Below are 21,073 nucleotides of genomic sequence, written 5' to 3'. Positions count from 1 at the left end.
GTGTGAAGAAAACAGAAACCGCTACAGTGACAAGTGGTTCCCTAAGTGTTTAATGTAGCTTAATCTCATAGCATAGTATTGTTAGCATTCTTACTTTCCAGGCAAGGAAAGCAGTGCAGAACCTCAGTCACTTGTCACATTAGATCACCTCCCTGCCTGATTCCTGACGAGAAGCCACTGCCTTTTTCTGAAAGCTCAGTTGATAGGGACTTTGAAAGTATTGAGTAAGGGGGTGGGCGGCAAGGCACAGAATTGAGAAGATGAGGGCTGACCTTGCTGTGTGACTCAGCTGGTGTAGCTTTGACCCTATATCACTCAGTCTTTATCCTGTCAAGGGATAGTGGATATTTTTCCATTTAATGTTCTTTTTCGTTTATATATATTTTTAGATTTATTTATTATGTATACAACATTCTGCCTCCATGTATGCCTGCAGGCCAGAAGAGGGCACCAGATCTCATTACAGATGGTTGTGAGCCACCATGTGGTTGCTGGGAATTGAACTCAGGACCTCTGGAAGAACAGTCAGTATTCTTAACCTCTGAGCCATCTCTCTAGCTCTCATTTAATATTCTTGAAAAACATTGTGTGTGTGTGTGTGTAGAGATCAGAAGAAAACTTTCAAGAGTTTTCCGTGTGGTCCTAGGGATTGAATTCAGGTCATTAGTCTTGGTGGCAAATGCCTTTACCCATGGAGGTATTCTGCCAGCACGTATTTGTTTATTTTAGTGGGTATACAATCCCTGTATACAGGAACTGGAAGAGATAGTTCAGCCAGCAGAGGGCTTGTTATGCATCTCAGCTAGGGTTTCTATTGCTGCAATCAAACACCCACGACCAAAAAGTAAGTTGGGGAGGAAAGAGTTTGCTTGACTTACACTTCAACATTGCTGTTCATCACCAAAGGAAGTCAGGACAGGAACTCACATAGGGCCAGAACCTGGAGGCAGGAGCTGATGATGCAGAGGCCATGGAGGGTGCCGCTTACTAATTTGCTTCCCATGGCTTGCTCAGCCTGCTTTCGTATAGAACCCAGGACCACCAGCCCAGGGATGACCCCACCTACAATGGGATGGACCCTCTCTCATTGATCACTAATTTAAAAAAATGTTTTATGTGGCTGGGATGTAAAATAAATGAATAAAAAATGCCTTACAATAAAAAAAACACCAATGATAGCCTTTGTTGGAGAGGTTGTGGAGAAAGGGGTACACTCATCCATTGCTGGTGGGAATGCAAACTTGTGCAATCACTCTGGAAAGCAGTGTGGCGGTTTCTCAGGAAATTCGGGATCAACCTACCCCTGGACCCAGCAATACCACTCTTGGGAATATACCCAAGAGAGGCCCTATCATACAACAAAAGTATATGCTCAACTATGTTCATAGCAGCATTGTTTGTAATAGCCAGAACCTGGAAACAACCTAGATGCCCTTCAATGGAAGAATGGATGAAGAAAGTATGGAATATATACATATTAGAGCACTACTCAGCAGTAAAAAACAAGGACTTCTTGAATTTTGCATACAAATGGATGGAAATAGAAAACACTATCCTGAGTGAGGTAAGCCAGACCCAAAAACAGGAACATGGGATGTACTCACTCATATTTGGTTTCTGGCCATAAATAAAGGACATTGAGCTTATAATTCGCGATCCTAGAGAAGTTAAATAAGAAGGTGAATCCAAAGACAAACATATAGGCATCCTCCTGAATATTAACCTTCATCAGGCAATGAAAGGAGACAGAGACAGAGACCCACATTGGAGCACCGGACAGAAATCTCAAGGTCCAAATCAGGAGCAGAAGGAGAGGGAGCATGAGCAAGGAACTCAGGACCGTGAGGGGTACACCCACACACTGAGACAATGGGGATGTTCTATCGGGAATTCACCAAGGCCAGCTGGACTGGGTCTGAAAAAGCATGGGATAAAACCGGACTCGCTGAACATAGCGGACAATGAGGACTACTGAGAACTCAAGAACAATGGCAATGGGTTTTTGATCCTACTGCACGTACTGGCTTTGTGGGAGCCTAGGCAGTTTGGATGCTCACCTTACTAAACCTGGATGGAGGTAGGCGGTTCTTGGACTTCCCACAGGTCAGGGAACCCTGATTGCTCTTCAAGCTGATGAGGGAGAGGAACTTGATCGGGGAGGGGAAGGGAAATGAGAGGCAGTGGCGTAGAGGAGGCAGAAATCCTTAATAAATAAATTAATTAAAAAAATGCCTCACAACTGGATCTTGTTTTTTTTTTTTTTTTTTTTTTTTTTTGGTTTTTCGAGACAGGGTTTCCCTGTGGCTTTGGAGCCTGTCCTGGAACTAGCTCTGTAGACCAGGCTGGTCTCGAATTTACAGAGATCCGCCTGCCTCTGCCTCCCGAGTGCTGGGATTAAAGGCGTGCGCCACCATCGCCCGGCATTACAACTGGATCTTATGGAGGCATTTTCTCAATTGATGCTCCTTCTTTTCTGATGTCTCTAGCTTGTGTCAAGTTGACATAAAACCAGGTAGCACACTATGCAAGCATGACACGGATCTGATTTCAAACCTAACACCAGTGTAAAAGGCTGGAAATGATCAAAAAACAAAGCAAAACAAACAAACAAAAAACCCGGATGGCTCCTAAGGAAGGACATCAGAGATTGACCTTTGCTTTCTGCGCGCGCGCACACACACACACACACACACACACACACACACAGATGTATACAGCAATGCCCCATATATATAACTAATTTTATGCTGTATAGTAGAGCTGAAGAATTACTGCCTAATGACATTCTAATATGGTAACTGCACCATGCATTATGGATATCTTAGGGTGATGTAAATAAACTTACAGTACTTCAAAGTACAACATGCACAACTATGCTCAGCACACAGCACTTAATAATTATTGGTTGTATATTCACTATTTGTTCTAGTTACAGTTCTATTGCTGTGAGGACACTATGACCAAGATAACCTATAAAAGAAAGCATTTAATTGGGGGTTTGCATACAGTTTCAGGGAGTTAAGTTCATGATCATCTTGGTGGGAAGCATGGCAGCAGGCAGGCATGACACTGAAGCAGTAGCTGAGAGCCCCCCCCCCTTTCTCTCTCGGTTTTTCCAAGACAGGGTTTTTATGTGTATCTCTGTCTGTCATGGAACTCACTCTGTAGACCTGCCTGGCCTTGAACTCACAGAGATCTGCTTGCCCCTGTCTCCCGTGTGCTGGGATTAAAGGCATGTGCGAACATCACCCAGTGAGAGTTTATATCTTAGCTACAAGTTAGAGACAGGGAGAGACAAGGCCTGGCCTGGGATTTTGAAACCTCAAAGCCCACCACCAGTGACACATCTTCTCCAACAAGGGCCACACCTACTCCAATAAGGCCATACCTCCCAATCCTTCCCAGAACAGTTCCACCACCTAGGGACATAGCATTCAAATATATGAGCCTATGGGAGCTAAACCACCATATTACTGATGACTTTTATTTTGTGAATTTTTTCTTTCCTTCTTTTTTTTCTCTCCCCTCCTTTATATTTTAACCTGGCAACCTGAAACTCTCTGTATAATTCCATGTTATCGGGTTCACAAACTACTATAACTCAACTCTAGCAGTAGGGAGTCCAGTACCCTTTTCTAGTCCCCATTGAGCATCTGAACACATGTGACACACACACGCGCGCGCACACACACACACACACACACACACACACACAAGTCTTTAAAATTTATCAAGACTTATTCTTGCTTCTGTAGCACACAAAGTAAAATTGGAAAAAGCGAACAGAAAAGATTGACTTGGTCACTGTGCAAGGATAGCATACAAATTTCTTAAGCATTTAATATTTTTATATAAATGACCCCAGAAATTCTAAAGATAATCATGCTATAAAACATAGATTCAGAGAGACTAAATAATAATGAAGGCTTACAGGGAACACATGGATCTCACTGGGAAGGGGAAATAGAAGAGATTACAAGGGTAAACTCAGGGTGGGTGGGGATACTAACGGGGGAATGGGGGGTTGGGGGAAAAAGAACTGGGAGAGATGACTGGAATTGGGGGGTATTTCAATGGTGAGGTATAAAACTAGTGTAGTTGTAACTCCCAGGATTCCATGAGGGTGATTCTAGGAAAGACTCCTAGTAATGGGAGATAGGGAACCTGAACTGGCCATCTTCTATACCCAGGCAAGGTATAGTGGAGGGATTGTGACACCAACCTACGATTTGTCCTGCCTGCAAGATGTGGTGGGGCAAAGTGGTGCAGAATTTGTAGGAGTGACCAACCAATGACTGGTCCAACCTAAATATAATAATTAGCCAGGGGTCCAGAACAGAGACTGGTATCAGTTGTTAGATTTTGATGTTCTTCTCTTGTTTTTTTTAAAGGTTATTTTTGATCATGGCTAAATCTTTTTGATTATCTATGATTGACTGGCATAGAAGTAACAAGTTTTTTGTTGTTTTTTTTTGTTTCTGTTGGCTTTTTAAAGTGTTATATAGAGACCTTCTTGTCTCATAAAGAAGAGGTCGAATCCCTCTTCATTCTGAAGAACAAACTCGGTTAAAGAATCTAACTGGACTTCCAGACTAGAAGAAGAATTTTTAGATGGCCCAAGTCTATGCTTCCATGAGTATTGAGTTTTTTTTTAAAGTTTTTATTCCCCATAACTAGGGCTCAAGTTTCAACCGCAGTGGAGCACATGATGCTCGACCCCACCAATACGAGAATGGGGGCAGCTTGTTGTGCTTGGGGAGGCCAGGAACCTAGATTGAGGTGGGCCTCATGGCCACCATTGCTGCCAGCATTGCCACAGCAACAGCAGCAGATGCTACCTGTGAGACCATGGAGAGAGGACTGGGGCAGGATCCTACCATTTAGATGTTTCCCCAGTCAACAGAACTGACAGGAATAGAGATGCACAGAGACACACAGTAAAGACAACCAGGGGTGGCCACCATACGTTCATACACCAGAGCAGACCAAGGGAGTCTGGTGATATCTCACATGGATCCCAGACGCTGGATCAGCAGCACCTGTTGTACTTTAAACAGAAGGCTCCTTACCCAGACTTACCTCTGCAGGTAACAGACCAGGTGGCATTAGAATTTGTTTTCCTATTGGAATGGAGGAGACTCCTCCAAAACTTTAGGCAGAGGTGGATCAAAGGGAGTCATAGGGTCCTGGAAAGTCTTCCTGTTCTGCATCCCCTAGGAGTTCCTTGACCTCTGCACTCTTCTCTGCTCTGAGGATCTGAGACCCCCAGTGTCTCAAGGTCTAGACTCTGGGGATCTTGGTAGAACATTTAGAAATATTTTTTTAAAGATTTATTTATTATGTATACAGTGTTCTGTCTGTCTGTCTGTCTGTATCCTTTCTGGCCAGAAGAGGGCACCAGATCTCATTACAGATGGCTGTGAGCCACCATGTGGTTGCTGGGAATTGAACTCAGGACCTCTGGAAGAGCAGTCAGTGCTCTTAACCTCTGAGCCATCTCTCCAGCCCCGAACATTTAGAAATATTGTGGGGGTATACACTAGAGAAGACTGCTCAGACACAGGTCTAAGCCAATAGAAAGTCTTTATTAGCTGGCTGGTGACTACACTAAGTGTTCAGGATCCCAGTGCAGTCCTGAGTTTTTCTAAGGGTGAGCTTTTTTTTCTTTTTTACTTTTTTAAGAAAAAAAAAACCCATATCCTGGATTGACAAATATCAGTTAATAAGAAGAGTTAGCCAGAAGCAAAACTACAGAAGCCAAAAAGCAAGGTTAGTGCATTTAGAGACTTTCCCAGAACTATGGACTTCGATGGATTGGGTGTTTGCTTTCATTATGGCAAGAGGGGCTGTCAGTGTGCTGAGTTTTATGGCATGAATGGTAATTCCATCCTGGAGAAGGTTGTGCTAAGGTCTGGGGATCTACTAAGGTCTGGGAGCCTGTTACAACACCGAGCTTGCTGGTTCTACCAAGCTTTGTGCAGGGGCCTGGACACCAGTAACCCAGATGGGTCATAGTGGTAACTAAGAAGCTTGGGAGGTAACCCATACTGGACACCAATAAAGTGTTTTAAGGAACCAGCTGGTCCCTGATGACTAACCTTGGGCACTTAACCTGGCATATCATTTCCAGCCTTCCTGACTTCTCTGCAGCTCTAGAATGTCGTGGAAGTTAAGCAGTAGTTGTGATGATGCTCACTGAGCAGTTAGCCTCAGGTGTGTGGCAGGTGGAAGGGGGTCTGAGATGGGGGCTTCTAGGAGGAATCCTGCCTTCCCTTCTGTGTAACTGACACTGTCACCTATCAGCAGTCCTTTCTGGCTCTGCTTCCAGGTGTTGGCATCTATGTACAAACATTATCAGTTTGTGATAGAGGAAGGTCATTGGCTAATAAAAAACTGCTTGGCCCTGATGGGTTAGAACATAGGTGGGTATAGTAAACAGAACAGAATGCTGGGAGGAAGAGGAAGTGAGCTCAGACTCGATAGCTCTCCTCTCTGGAGCAGACGCGATGAAGCTCTGACCCAGGATGGACATAGGCTAGAATCTTCCCGGTAAGTGCACCTCAGTGCTACACACATTAATAGAAATGGGCCAGGCAGTGTATAAATGAATACAGTTTGTGTGTTGTTATTTTGGGGTATAAGCTAGCTGGTGGCTGGGAGCTGGGCTGTGGGAAGAGGCCCGCAGCTCATACAACAGAATGGCGCCCAACGTGGGGCTCGAACCCACGACCCTGGGATTAAGAGTCTCATGCTCTACTGACTGAGATAGCCGGGCAGGAGCCAGGGCGGCCAGAACGCAGCCCTGCCGCTCCTTCAACAAATTTGGGTGAGAAAAGTGAGTGTTAGGGGGAAAAGGTAGGGGTAGGTATCATTCTCTGAGGTTCAACAGACCAGCCCTTCCCATGGGGTCACATGGTCATGTAATAATAAGTAGGGAGTTGTGAATGTCCACGGGAGCCTACCCAGATCCCATTCCAGCCTGGAGATCTCATGGGGATGGTTTAGTTCAGAGTAAAATGATTTATTGCACATTAGGACCTCAGCAGGGCAGTGAGGTTTCGTCCTTCCTCTTAGCGGGGAAAAGCACAGAGCTGGTACAGGGATGGAGCTGTCATACCCCTGAAGACCCCATGGTCGCTGGGTTGGGGTTGTCCAGCAGGCACCGAGAAGTTAAAGCGCTGCAGGAGGCAGGTGAAGAAGAGGAAGAGCTCCATGCGGGCCAGGGGCTCCCCCAGGCAAGCTCGGCGACCTGTGGGTGGGAGAGGGACTCAGTCAGACAGGGGTCTAGCCTCACAATTCGGGGCATTCTGGGAAATGGGAGGGAAGCCAGGTACCCCACAGGACCTGCTGAGAATGGCATGAAGGCCTCATGTTTCACAAAGCGGCCCTGGGCATCCAGGAAGTGTTCAGGATGGAAGTGGAGGGGCTTCTCCCAGATAGTCTCATCCTTTAGCACTGAGGACAGGTTGGTGATGAGGGTCGTCCCCTGGCAGGAGGCACACAGTGTGAACATGGACCGGGATGGGGACACTATGATCACATGTACAGTCTCTACCTCAAATACTTAATCCTTTCATGTAACCTCAGCCCTAGAAGCTTCTTAGCACTCTCTTTGATACTAAGACAGGGATAAGTGACAGGTGGCATAGGTATAAACACTGTCACCTGTACTTGTAGGTAGTGACTGCTACAACCACCCCAGCCATGTTTTAGCTTGCTCGATTTTCTAGCTGGGGTTCTGCTGTACAGTTCTTGTTACTGTTCCACTTCCCATACTCACCAGGGGAAGTTGGTACTGTGCAGTTGAGAATGGACTGCCTAGATTCCAGATACCAGCTGGCTGGTAACACTGACTGGACATTGGAGGGCCTCAGGCCTACCTTAGGGATAAGGAAGCCCTGCAATTCAATGTCACGAGATGTCTTGTGAGGCGCTCCAAGTGGGAGGATGTCACCAAATCGCTGCACCTCATGAATGACAGCATTGGTGTAGGGCATGCGGGCCTGGTCTGCCATCTCTGGACGCCGCGCCTGCCCTATGACTTCATCGATCTCCTGTTGGACACGGCCTGGAGAAACAACATCCCCCCCGGTTAAGGGGCCCCAGGCAGATGCCCCTTGTTCCTTTACTACCTCTGGTGAAGGGCTGGGTCCATGGGAGAAAGATGGCTGTCACCCTTGCTGGAGTCTGGGTCAAGTGTCCCAGGTGAGCTTAAGGGGTGTGCCTCACCCCTCCTCCTTTCTTCCCAGCCCCAGCCAGACTCACTCTGCACATCCGGGTGCAGGATCATGAGCAGCAGGGCCCAGGACAGCGTGATAGAAGTGGTTACCATTCCTGCCATGAAGAGGTCAGCCACTACCATACGCAGGTTCTCATCATTGAAGCTGCTCTCAGGTTTTCCCTTGGCCTGAGCAAGCAGAAATGGTAGACTCAGTGGGGAGAGGTAGACCCTCAGCGGCCTCCCATTGTCCCCAAGCAAACCAGGTGCTGAGTCACTTGGGGATACACTGGACATCAGCCCACAGCCCCTGGCCCCATCTCTTGCCAATCACCTTCTCCACCTCTGCCAGGAAGGCATCAGTCAGGTCTCGGGGTGGCTGGGTAGGGTCCCGGGTCATCTTGTGCTCAGTTAGCAGTTCATCCTGCAGGGCCATGAAGGCCTTTTTTCCAGAGAAAACCTTGTCAGGCAGCCCTGGGATGTTCAGGAGCATCGGGATCCCATTCAAGAGCTGTGAACAACAGAGAGGATCTGGGTGCTTCCTGTGCTGTGCTCTCCTAGAACAGCCTTGTTCCCAGACTCCTCCAGGATGAACTAGTGACGTAGTCCCTCCCAGTGTGAGTCTCTAAACTTCCTGTTCGCCCTGAGCTTCCGGAAGGGCTATCATACTGCGGAAATTGCAGTCTTGTGTGCCTTCCACAGGTACTCCCCATTTCCAAGCACTTGTCCCCAGCCTATCCTCTCCCCTCCCATTGAAGTTGCCTAGCTCCTCCCAAATGCCCTCTCCCTGTCACTCCTGCATGTTGATCATCTTCCTGAGAGGCCCCGCTGTATGTAGTTTTCTGGGTACCATGGACAGGAAGCCAGATTCCTGGTCAATAGTATCTTTCAACAAGTTCAGAAGCCTGATGAAGCGTGGGTCATCATACTCAAATCGGCATGCATAGAGGAGGGATGCGATCACATTGCACACTGCTTTGTCCAATAGGGCGTTAGGGCTGAAAGGGTGTCCTGTGAGTGGAAATGCCGGTCAGGGTGTTTGCTGTCTATCCACACTCGTACCCACCAATCCATCACCTACCATTATAGTTGGTGAAGGCAGCACAGAGGCATCTGGCCTCCTCGGTCACCCACTGCTCCAGTGACTTCTTGCCCAGGCCAAAGTGACGAAAGGTGGACACAGAGAAGCGCCGCTGCTGACGCCAGGCAGACCCGTACTGTGCTTGGAGTACACCTGGAGGACCGCACCTAGGCCTGAGAACCTCGTCCTCTTTTCTGCTCCTGCCCCACTTTATTGCCGCTGTAGTCTTTATCACTACTGTAAGATCCTCTGTCCATCCTGTCTGCCCTTGCTGTCTTTTCCCTGTGCCTGTCCCTCCCCCACAGTTGGTCCCAAACTGTCTTTAATCCCTGAACCCTCTCCAGTTTCCATTTCCCTCCACGTTTGTCATATTCTGCATTTGCCTTGAGAACGCGGTCCAAAGCCCACGTGGTCACTGCTATGCAGTAGTGGCCGGTCAGCAGTGTCCTCGCTGTGTTTCACCAGTGCTTCACGCAGGGCTGTCAGTCCATTTAGGACAACCACTGGCTCAAAGGCCAGCTGTAGGCTGAACAGGTCCCCAAAGCAGCATCGCAGCTGTAGGCAAGGAGTCAGTGCATTACTGGCAAGCCTGGATCCCTGTGCTTAGCTGTACTGATAGGTCCTGGCAGGGCGGTCCAGTAGTGAGTCTCACAGAAGGATGAAATCTGGTATTATTTGTCTAGGGAGTCACCTACAACTCTTTATCATCCCTGCACCATGATCTTGCTAGGGCCGCACATGCCAAGTGATCTACTAGCATCCTCATGTCTAATGAGGAAACTAAGACTCATGGTGTTAGTAAGGAGTCTGAGAATCTGAACTAGCGAAAGGATGGAAACAGTAGCTGCACCTCTCTCAACTTTGATTTCCTGACAGAAACACTTGTTCAGGATCATGGCCTCTCCCACATTCTCAAAACATTTCCATCTGGAAGAATGGAAAGGAATGTGAGACCTATATAACTCGATTTTCCTTTTATTTTTATTGCGTGTTCGTGCGTGTGTGTGCATTTTTGAGCCAAGGTCTCAGTATGTAGTCAGGGCTGTGTAGGAACTAGCTATGTGGACCACGCTGGTGTTGGACTCAGAGATTTGCTTGCCTTTGCCTCCTCTGAGTGCTGGGATTAGAGATCTGTACCACTGTATTGGGCTTTCATTCCTTTAAAGATTTTAGAGTTTGTTTTTGAAACATTCTCATTTTGTATCATGGGCTAGCCCGGAACTCAATATGATAGACCAGGCTTGCTTAGAATGCAAATAAATATGTCTGCCTTTGCCTCCCAAGTACTGGGATTCGAGGCATGCATCACCGTGACACCTGGCTCTCAAGTTTTGGTTTTAGAGATAGTGTCATTATGTAGCTTAAGGTGGCCTGAAATTTATAACTCACCTGCCTTAGTCTCCCAATTACAGGCATGTTGGAATTAGGATGCAGCCCCAGCACCATCACCACCCACTATATTCTGTCATGTTCACTAGATCTCAGACTGGCTGTTAGGTCCCATCCCACCTCCTGGCCATTGCCTTTGGGAAGTTCAGGGTGTCCTCAAGTCCTGCACCAATCTCCGCAATGGAAGGAAGCCTCTTCACTTGCTTTGTCCTGTGGACCAGCTCCTGTGCAGCAGGAAGTTGCACTACCACCCACTGTGTTCTGATGACCTCTCCTGACCTCCAACAATTCCCTTACCTTTTGGAAGCCTGCTGGCATATTCTGGAAGTCCACCTGCAGCAGGTTCCCAAGCACAGGCAATGGCAAAGGGCCTGGTGGATAGCGGGCAGTCCAGCGGTGGCGCCGGTGCATTAGGTCCACCAGAAGCAGGAAGATGACCAAGAATATGGCCACGGACCACAGCTCAGCCCCAGTCAGCAGCCCCATGCCTGCCCCTATGCTGTCTGGAAACACTTCTTGGTCCTCACTCCAGCCCCTAGGACCAGGAAAAACAGTATTATCACACGCTTGGCACTCCCCTGGCCTGGGCTGGTCCTTTAGAGAGGAGCCAATGCTGCCCTTTGTCCTCTGCTTTATAGCCAAGCTGCTGTGTTATCAGTTCAGAGTGCCAGGCAGGCCAGGGGCAGGGTAGCCTTAGAGATACCCGCCCTCTAGGTTTTTAACAGCTTATGTAGGGGACGGGGACAGAAACCTGGGGAAACCATGTAAGCTTAGCATGCTGCTTGTGCTTATCTGGGTACTGGGTCCTTTGTGGGCAGGTCTCCCCCTGCTCAGGCACTTGATTAAGAGGAGGTATACAGACAACAGAACTTAGAGAGGCTTGGAGTGTTGCCTCAGTCTGGAGTGGGACTTTCCTGGAGGCTTCATTGGAGGACTTGGTTGGCAGTGGGTGAGCAGCCTGAATGGCACAGCAGGACACTTGGCTGTGGGGCCAGGAGCCTGGTATGGTGAGTGAGGGGCACTGGGAAGAGGGCAATAGCTGATCTCTGATATCAGTGCATCAAGTCCTCTAGGAGCAGGAAGCTGGTCAAGGTCAGGCTACAGAAAGTTTCCCTGACCAGCAGCCCACCCCAGGGATGCCAGGGCACACACGCAGCCTTCCACAGTTCATATACCTGGCACAGGTGGGATGCTTATCACATTCTCGGCATTTGAACATCTGGGGCTTTATCCTTCTAAAGGAGCAGAGATGCCCTTTGTCCTCGCTTTGAGTCAAACTGCTACCTTGTCTGTGCAGCCAGAAGAAGCACGCAGGGTAGGACAGAGGAAGGGGCAGCTACACAGGCTGTTCCCCTTCTTTCCCTCTCTAGGTACTTCCAAGGACTGGAACCACCCTCAGCCCCCAGGCACCCTTTTACAAACTCTAGTCTACAACATCTCTAGTCACTTCTGGAGGGACAGTGTCTCTCCTGCCTCTAACTGCCATTAGGAACCAGATGCTAATGCTGTTGAAGGCCCTCATGGTGAGTTGCTTCTTTCCTGCTTCCAGATTTCTGCTCTTTGATAACTGTGTTAAAACTGTACAGAAATTGTTCTGGTGGAAGCTGTCCGAGGAGTTTTTATTAGTTAACTTTTCTCACATCTGTAAGGAAATACCTGTCAGGAGTCAACAGAGGACCTGGGGTTTGGTTTACAATCTGAGGACACAGTCCATCATGATGGGAAACGCCTGGGGGTGGGGCATCTCAAAGCTGTGGTGGCAGGAGCATGGGACAGCCAGTCTCCAACAGTCAGTCAGCAGGAGATACACACCTTCAGACAGCAGGAGGAGATCAATAGGGATGCCCAGCTCGCTTCCTCCTTTCTCCCTTTTTATTCAATCTGTGGTACCACCAACATCCAGGTAGATCTTTTTGCCTTAGTTAAACCTCACTGGAAACTCCTTACAGAAACACTCAGGTACATCCTAAGAGATAAATGAGGTCAAGCTGAAAATTTAAATTCAGTACCACAGAGTTCCTTGGAATTTCTTATACACAGAGATTATTGGCTTCATCAAAAAAAAAATTTTTTTTTTCGAGACAGGGTTTCTCTGTGTGTAGCCCTGGCTGTCCTGGAAATATTTCTGTATACCAGGCTGGCCTTGAACTCACAGAGATCTGGCCGCCTCTGCCTCTGATTCCCGAGATGAGAGGTGTCTGCCAGCTGCTTCATCATATTTTTAACTGGGCCCGCTCGACAAAGAAGTTGGTCAACATAAGGATTTCTGGATCACTACCCTCCCTCTTCATTCTTAATTGCTGCTGCTCAGTCTGTAAGTAAGTAAGATTGCTGTAAGTCTCTATGCTTACTGACTCTTACTTCTGACTACTCAGATCTGCTCTTGAGATGCCGAAGGGATTTTCAGTTTGATTATTGTCATTTTCAACTACAGAATTTCTTTTGGTCTCTGTTCTTAGTTTCTGTCTCATTACTGGTATTTGTTAATACTTCAGTTTTTTAATTTTTTTATGAGTATAGGTGAATGCTGGCAGGTATGTCTGTGTACCTTGTACATGCCTGGTGCCTGCAAAGGCCAGAAGAGAACATTGGGTCCCCTGGACCTGGAGTTGCAGACAGTTGTGAACTTGCATGTGGGTGCTGGGAATTGAACCTGGGTCCTCTGGAAGAGCAGTCAGGGCTCTTAACCACAGAGCCATCTCTCCAGCCCCAATCTTTTACTTTTGAAAGACATCTTTTAGCATTTTGAACAGATTTCAGTGAGCTGATTTGAAGTCTTCATCCAGCGCCTTCAATGTCAGGGATAGTCTGCACTCACCGTGTATGGGCTACTCGTTCTGTCTCTTTGGTCTGTCTCATTATTTTGAAACTGGACATTTCAAACACTACCGTGTGGTTACTCTGCACACAAGATTGTTACTTGGGGTTTTGTTTTCTTTGACAAATAAGTTTTAAGAGAAACACTTAAAAGGATAAAAAGATTTATTTTGGCGGATAGATATTTGGTGATAGTCTCACTCCATGTCAACCTGCTTCATTGCTAAGGGGTTGTGGCCAGACAGAGCATACAGTATTGAGAACAGACAGACAGAGCATACAGTATTGAGAACAGACAGACAGAGCATACAGTATTGAGAACAGACAGACAGACAGAGCATACAGTATTGAGAACAGAGAGACAGAGCATACAGTATTGAGAACAGAGAGACAGAGCATACAGTATTGAGAACAGACAGACAGAGCATACAGTACTGAGAACAGACAGACAGAGCATACAGTATTGAGAACATGTGGCAGAGAGAGTGCATCCCATGACAGCTGGGAGCCACTAGGGACAAGATGCAGCCTTCCGTGACATAACCCCAATAACTGACTACATTCAACCCAGGCCTTGATTCTGCTAGGACCTCATCAATGAATTAACCCATTTATTAGACTGAAGCCCTCATGGGCCAGCTACCTCTCAGTATTACCACCACCAAGGGACCATGGCTTCAGTGCAGGGGCTTTTAGAAGATACTTCTTGTGCAAACCTCAGGAAGATAAGGAACCCTCCTCCCTACCCTCCAAGGCAGGATTTCTCTCTGTAACACTCCTGGCTGTCTTAGAACCCAATTTGTAGACCAGCCTGGCTTTGAAATCACAGAGCTCTGCTGGCCTCTGCTCTAACCATGGCAGCAACAACAACAACAAAATCTCATGTATGGGTCAGAGAATGAAAAGTCAGTGAAGAAACTCAGTAAGCCTTTGTGGTTGGGTATGGTGGGAGGTCATGTGAAACCTCCAGGTATGGAGAGGTTGAGTGACCCTAGAATGGGTACGTGAAAAATCCCTCATGTGAGGGGACTGAGTGACCCTCGAGTCAAAGGATTTGCAAGACACTCCAGTATGGGAAACTGAGCAGTTCCAGAAAAAGACAGATCTACAAGATAACCCTTGTATCTTGGGGAGAAAAAAAGATAAACATGTTTATTTTTCCTCCTATAGCTGTATGTTCTCTGTGTTACCTGAACTTAAGACGTGTGCATGTATATGCGAGAGACCAAGTTAGACGGATTCCTGACAGGCAGGTAAAGATGGCACACTCCTGGTTTCTGTCTCACCCTCCTGACCCAAGACAGAGGCCTAGGAGCTTGAGACAGGCCTGGCAGGGTTTTTTTTCTGGATAGTAGCACCTCCCTGCACCAGTCGACAACTTTAAGACTGGGCCAGAAAACATGAACCATTTTGTTGGGGTGTAGCATGAATAATAAAAACCCAGAGAAGATAATTGGGGTTCAGGCTGATGATCAGAAAAGCAAAGCAGTCAAGCCACTAGAGAAGTCTTGCCTCTGCCAAGGCTGGGCGACTGCAGAGAGCTGAGCCTCTACCTTGTCCTGTTTGATATTCCCCTTTAGTGCTGGGATTAAAGCCCTGACTCCCTAGTACTGGAATTAAAGGAGTGAGCCATCACCACCTGGATCTGTTTCTGCATGGATCTTGTGAAGCCCAGGGTGGCCTTGAACTCAACAGAGATCCTTCTGCCTTTGTCTCTCAAATCCTGGGATTAAATGTGTTTAACACCACGGCCTGGCCTCTGGTGGCTTAGTTTTACCTTTTGATCTTCCAGCAAACTTTATTTATTAAAACATATATAAAATATCACTATATTGGGGTGGACTTTTAGGCGGTGTGGCTGCTTTTAACTCATCCCTGTTCCTTGTAAGAAACCCTTCACCCCATATGCCTCTTAGTAACTCCAGTAAAAAACCATTAGTTTATCACACTGTGGTGGTGTTACTTTGGTCTGTCGTGTATCCCACTTTTGGGTTGAACAGAAGTGTGTGTGTGTGTGTGTGTGTGTGTGTGTGTGTGTGTGTATGAGTTGCATTTCCCCAGGAAAAGTCTGTTATTCAACAGCTCTTCAGGAGGAATGTCAGAAAACTGCAGGTCCAGGGCAGTGACCACTGATGGTATAGGGAATTAGGAGGTCATGATTAAGGACTTGCCTCCCAGCCAGAGCTTCAGTGCATGGATGTGCATTACATTGTTCAGAGCCAATTTCTCAGAAGAGTCAAGGAGCACAGGTACTATGAACTGAGCCAGTGGACAAGCACGTAGCTTGGCTGGGCTCCTGTGTGGTGTCTCCCCATCCCACAGGTCCTGTTTCAGTCTGCCACATGCTACTCATCACACTGGATGGCCAGAAGCCAGGCCAGACAGCTTTCATCCCTGTACAGCTTGAGTAGTTGGTAATTGCTAGTAACTGCACACTGTAGAGAAAGCTCCCAGGCCTTCTATCTCACTTAGTCATCAAAATTTAAAGAAAAAAATTCTGCAATTTTCCTAGTGACCCAGACCCATCACTGTCTACTCCAGCCCCACTAGAATGAAGATTATATTTCTTTGTACCATCTGAACAAGTTTGCAAGTCAGTGAGTTTGACATTAGCTTCCTGTTCTACTCCTAACCTAAAAAGCTCACAGCCCCTAAGGCAGATTATGGCTGTCTGAAACCAAGATACTTTCCATTGGCCTTTTATGAAAATGCCTTTGTTTGTGGGCAAAGATCCAAACAGGAAGAACACATCCTTTGTTGAATTACAATCAGCCTCGCTGAGTAGAAATCACAGCCCTAAGGGAGAGCACACAAGTTTCCCTCTCTGTCCTCCCCCCACCCTCTCTGTTGTTTCCGACCACCGCATTATTTGGCAACCTTGAGGAAGTCACTTAGGAGCTCTGGCTGCTTCCCTAGCTGTGAGAACCATGTCTATGCTGTTGTCTCCCTGGATGACAAGTAAGAATGTCCAAGTGGGTACAGAGCACATACACACTGCACACAATCTCTGTCTGTCCCTGCAAACAGCGAGGCTGTTGTTCTTTATTCACTAAATCCCCCTGAAATGATAACATTCAAGATGACCCCTGCACTCTAATCTAGCCATCTAGCTATGTCACCTGTCCTCGTCTCTTTCTCTTTGAAGGAAAAATTCAAACATAGGAACTAGATTCAGATTTGAGGGGATTAGCATTTATTGAAAACATTACTTCACACACAGAATTTTGACCAAACAGACATGATGCCTGCTTAAAGTAGCAATGCTGTACCACCCAACAGGTAGACCAAGCAGAAGGCTTATAGCACCCATGAATCAGGAACCCCACGATAGTCACATGAAATGTGTTTAGGAAGATGATCCAATATTGCCAAAAGGCATCATGACTGCTTTCATGAAAAGGGTCAGGATGCCACTGTCATTTCTGCCATGTTGCATGGTCTCCCGTTGCTGTTTCTGTCTGGAGCCAAGGGAAAATGGATGAAACGCACACAGCAGACACAGGTCTTTGCCTGGCTAAGTGTCGTTTCTCACCTATCACAGATGTGACCAGCGAGACTCTGGGAAGGCACCTGCTTCAGAATGACAGAGTGGGACCTCCTGTGTGGTCTGTCAACCCTGACCCTAGGCAGTATGATCCTGGGATCCTCCTTTTAAACCCCAGAGCTTTGCCTGATGTTACAGAGCAGGACAGGCAGTGACAATACACAGCAGGGCACCGGCTCAGGAGTGGGTGATGGAGGAAAATCATTGGCTAACGCCGCTCCTATTACTACAAGTGGGTCAGCATCTTCCCTGAGGGAGCAGCGCTGCTGGAGGAGAGGGGGATGGGCCTCCTTCTACTGTGCAGCTCTTTACTTCAGTCCCCCAGAAAGAGAATGATTGAGGGAGAACTCTGACCGGACAGACAGAGGGACAGAAACCTGTGCGGTGTCCTAGAAACTGGAGCACTTCCATTTCACTAGTCTGTTTCTGAGTACTCTTGTGGGGTACAAGGCCGTTTTTAGCAAAGCTCAAAACAGGTCCTCTTCTCCCCACAGTAGGACCACAGTCTTCCATTGTGCACCCCTGAGTGCTGCCTTCTCAAAGGCCCGTCTACTTTCAGGACATAGGCAGCAGAATAAATGTCAGGACGCTAACTGCCAAATACCCCAAACTGTGTCCTCTATGCGTAAAAAGACAGCCTTCCCTTTGAACAGCGTTTCTGACAGTGGAGACAAATTTCACAGGGTACGTCTCTTCTCTCTCTCACACACAGCTGAATAGGGTGAGGGGTTTGTAGCTGAGCAAGGAAGTATTGGACTCATGCTCTCAAAGTCATAACCTCTAATTCATCACCAGCAAGGTCTTGCCAGCTGTGCCCTAGAGCTTAGAAGTCAGGCATGTAACCAGCAGGTTCACTCTGGGCGAGCGAACAGCATAAAGATCTAACAGAGCACAGGCCGGTGGCCACTGCACTCACTGCCAAACAGTCAGCTAAGGTTTTGGAAAACGTTCCATTCAGTCCCTCGGGAAGCATTTTGTTCCATAAGAGTTATTCCAAAAAGTTTTGTTCTTTGAAGCATTATTTGCACACTCTATGTCTGTCCTTAGGATCAAGCTAAATGGTGGGCAGCTGCTTTTAGAGCCTCCTCGGAACCCCAGTTCAACTCTTTCCAGATGCCGTGGGCACAGGCCTGCAGAAAAAACCAAAATCTCCAACCCCTTCACATCCTCAGGGCTGGGAGGAAGAAATACTTTAAAAACACCTGGTAGCTTACTTGTAATCTCGGCATTTGGGGGCCCGAGGCAGGAGGATTGTATTGATTTTGAGGTCAACCTAGGCTTCAGTATGAAATCTGTCTCAAAACCACAAAACAAATAACTGGAAAGGAAAGCAAATCTCTAGGACTTGAGTCATTTAACAGGAAAGAATTCCAAGACTAGCGAGGAGACACAGGCTGGACTGTTGCAGAGGGGAGTACAGCAGTATCTGCTGCTGACTTCACACACCAAGACCAGGAGATAACAGTGCTAAAGTACAACAGGATATTAATTGTGCATTCTAGTTGGTGGTCTGTGGTCGTTTCCTGTCAAATTCCTTGTATGTTTAGTGTAGAATTTCTTGTTTCTGTTTCCCTTTTCTTGTTTGTTTTGAGACAGGAACTCACTATGTAGTTCTGGCTGTCCTGGAATTCACATGCAGACATGAAGGCCAGGCTGTCCTAGAACTCAGAGTTTCTCCTGCTCCTGCCACCCGACTGCTGAGATTTTTGGCTCAGTGTAGATTTCTTTTAGTGTTTCCTAATTAATGTTAATGGGTCTTCTAAGATGGCCAGTCACTGACAACAACATTCCAGGGGCAAAGGGAACAATCACAGCTGGAAAGGGCCCAGTCACCAGCCCCTTCTTCCTTCAGTGAACCCCAAAGGACAAGAAGCAGGGTCTTTGGAGAGAGGTCTGGTTTGCTTAGGTACTGCCTGTGTTCACAGACCCAGAATACACTCCAAAGGGAAAGTTATACAAAGGCCCAGGGTAGGGTCTCCACCCTGCTGTCTTCAGAGCAAGGTCCTCAGCCCTGAAGCCTGGCTATGCTCCTGTTCCGGGGCCCTGTGACTTCTGGGGTGAGCCCCAGGAACCTGCTCTTTATCAGATCCAGGGTGGTTCTGGCATCTTAGCCTTAGCCTGGGACAAAGGAAAACTGCTTGCTCCATCCACACTCAAGTGACAAGAGGCCCTGGGGTTCCTCTCAGCCCACCCTAACATGGAAAAGCACCTGGCCCAAAGAGGAGTGACTGCCAAGCTCTAGTGCAAAGGTCGCCCCAGTTCAGGGGCTGGGTGGGGGTCTGTCTCTCACCTCTTCTGCAGCAGAGTGGCAGACTCACAAGCCCAGCCTTGACAGTAGCAGGTCTGAAGCCCAGCAGAGAAGCAAAGTTTTCTGGAGCCCTGGAGGAACTGGAGGAGGAGCTCTGGGAACAAGAGTTCTGAGGAGGAGGGCTGCTGTGAGAAGCAGCAACTCTGAAGAGGAAGGCACAGGGGGAGGAAGTGGGACGCTCTGAGGAGGAGGTGACTTTTTGGGGACAAGAAACCACTCCAGGAGGTGGGAATGCTCTGAGGAGGCGGAGCCACGCCGGGGGGGGGGGGGGGGGGGGGGGTTGAGGGGCGGGTCTCTGAGGAGGAGGAGCCACTCGGGGAGGTGATGGACACTCTGAGGAGGAGGGGGAGGAGTTCCAAGGAGGGGATCCAAAATGAGGAGGAGCTCTGAGGAAGAGGCCTTAGTTTTGACAGGTCCTAGGTCAGAGCCTTGCAGTCTCTTCCAAGTACCCAGAGACCACTTGGGACTTTATAGCTTGTGCTCCCAGAGAAGCCTGGTTTACAGTTGGTCACAGATGGTTCTTGGGGACACCATGATGAGATTAACAGTCAATTCCCCGTCAGAGACTATGGAGAGCAGAAGATACAGGAAAACACATGCAAATCCTGAAGAATGTTTTGTCAAGAAAAATTATCCTTCAGGAATTAAGTAGAAAGCAAGACATTTCCAGATAAAAACTGAAGGCAATCGGTATCAGTGGACTTGCCTTACAAGGCACAGTAGAGGGAGTTCTCCAGGCTGTAATGAAATGATGCCAGCAGTTAACTCAAAGCCCCAGGAGAAATGAGCACAGGGCAGGGTAACAACACCGGGAATAAAAGTGTCAGTGTGCTTCGGGGCTGTAATTCCTTTCTTTTTGCCTGTGTGGCTGCAAACACCAACACATAAAACAATAATTACAAATCTGTGCTCACAAGTGTAAATGTGCAATCTGTGGCAATGAGAGTATAGTGTTAGAGGGACCGAGATGCAACGTCCGTGTATACTACAGAAAGGAAATTGATACTCAAACAAGGGTTTTATAAGTTTAAGGTGTTGATTGCCATCTGGACACTCACTGTCTTGGAGTGTGTATTGGGGCAGAAAGAAGCAAGATCCTGCCTCAGCAAGGTGGAAGATGAGAACCATATCCCAGAAGTTATCCTCTGACCTCTGTATTCGCTGAGGGGCATGTCTTCCCCCATCCCATGTACACACCCTAATAGTGAGCATTAAAAGATGGTGATTTAATCCCCAAGGTAAATAATGAAAAACAAAATGTACAAACACGAGAAGAGAACCAAAGAGGAACACTAAGAATATCAACTAAGTCCCAAAAGGCAAAGGTGTGGGAGTTAAGGGGACGATAGGAGGAATGCAGAGGTAAAAATACTAAGTGGAGTAGGTACGAGTCCTTGCTTGCTTTCAGTTGCTGTGTTATGAACCCTTGGACCAAAAGATACTCTGGGGAGGAAAGGGATGATTTCAGATTCCACCTCCAGGTCACAGTCCATTACTGAGGGAAGCCAGGGCAGAAGCTGACACAGAAACCATAGAGGATGCTGCATGCTAGCTGGTTCACAGGCTTGTCTTTAGCTAGTTTTCTTATCCAGCAAGGACGTCCTGCCCGGGGAATGATGCCACCTGTGTTGGTTGGGCCTTCATATATCAATTAACAATTAAGGAGACCACAAAGAAATGCCTGCAGGTCAGTATGGCCCAGGATTCTCTCAATTG

At 47.5% G+C, this 21,073-nt stretch overlaps 1 protein-coding gene and 1 non-coding gene across 2 annotated transcripts; one reads left to right on the top strand and one right to left on the bottom strand.

The window, feature by feature from the left end:
- Window positions 1–3,743: 3,743 nt before the first annotated feature.
- Window positions 3,744–3,849, top strand: LOC121461588. The gene has a single exon (XR_005976204.1). It is a non-coding gene; the product is annotated as a U6 spliceosomal RNA (small nuclear RNA).
- Window positions 3,850–6,670: 2,821 nt separating this feature from the next.
- Window positions 6,671–19,505, bottom strand: LOC121461174 (cytochrome P450 2D4-like). Its single transcript, XM_041672075.1, has 10 exons — window positions 19,340–19,505; window positions 10,986–11,223; window positions 9,683–9,854; window positions 9,300–9,452; window positions 9,069–9,229; window positions 8,553–8,729; window positions 8,266–8,407; window positions 7,881–8,068; window positions 7,345–7,486; window positions 6,671–7,249 (listed from the first exon to the last, which is right to left on the bottom strand). The coding sequence occupies exons 2-10, from the start codon at window positions 11,172–11,174 to the stop codon at window positions 7,071–7,073; spliced, it is 1,503 nt and encodes a 500-aa protein (XP_041528009.1). The 5' UTR covers window positions 11,175–11,223; window positions 19,340–19,505; the 3' UTR covers window positions 6,671–7,070.
- Window positions 19,506–21,073: the final 1,568 nt, after the last annotated feature.

The sequence above is a fragment of the Microtus oregoni genome, unplaced genomic scaffold (genome assembly GCF_018167655.1).
Source record: "Microtus oregoni isolate MIOR12 unplaced genomic scaffold, Mior012 000022F_ref0000154, whole genome shotgun sequence".
Classification (NCBI taxonomy): Eukaryota; Metazoa; Chordata; class Mammalia; order Rodentia; family Cricetidae; genus Microtus; species Microtus oregoni.
This window is presented reverse-complemented; position numbering and strand designations above follow the sequence as displayed.

Excerpts from the sequence above, each read along its gene's own strand:
- LOC121461174 (XM_041672075.1), bottom strand. The coding sequence starts at position 11,174 with ATGGGGCTGCTGACTGGGGCTGAGCTGTGGTCCGTGGCCATATTCTTG. Across the intron at positions 9,855-10,985 it reads TGCCAGCAGGCTTCCAAAAG|CTGCGATGCTGCTTTGGGGA; the intron begins GTAAGGGAATTG and ends CCTTGCCTACAG. Across the intron at positions 8,730-9,068 it reads AATCTGGCTTCCTGTCCATG|CTCTTGAATGGGATCCCGAT; the intron begins GTACCCAGAAAA and ends TGTTGTTCACAG.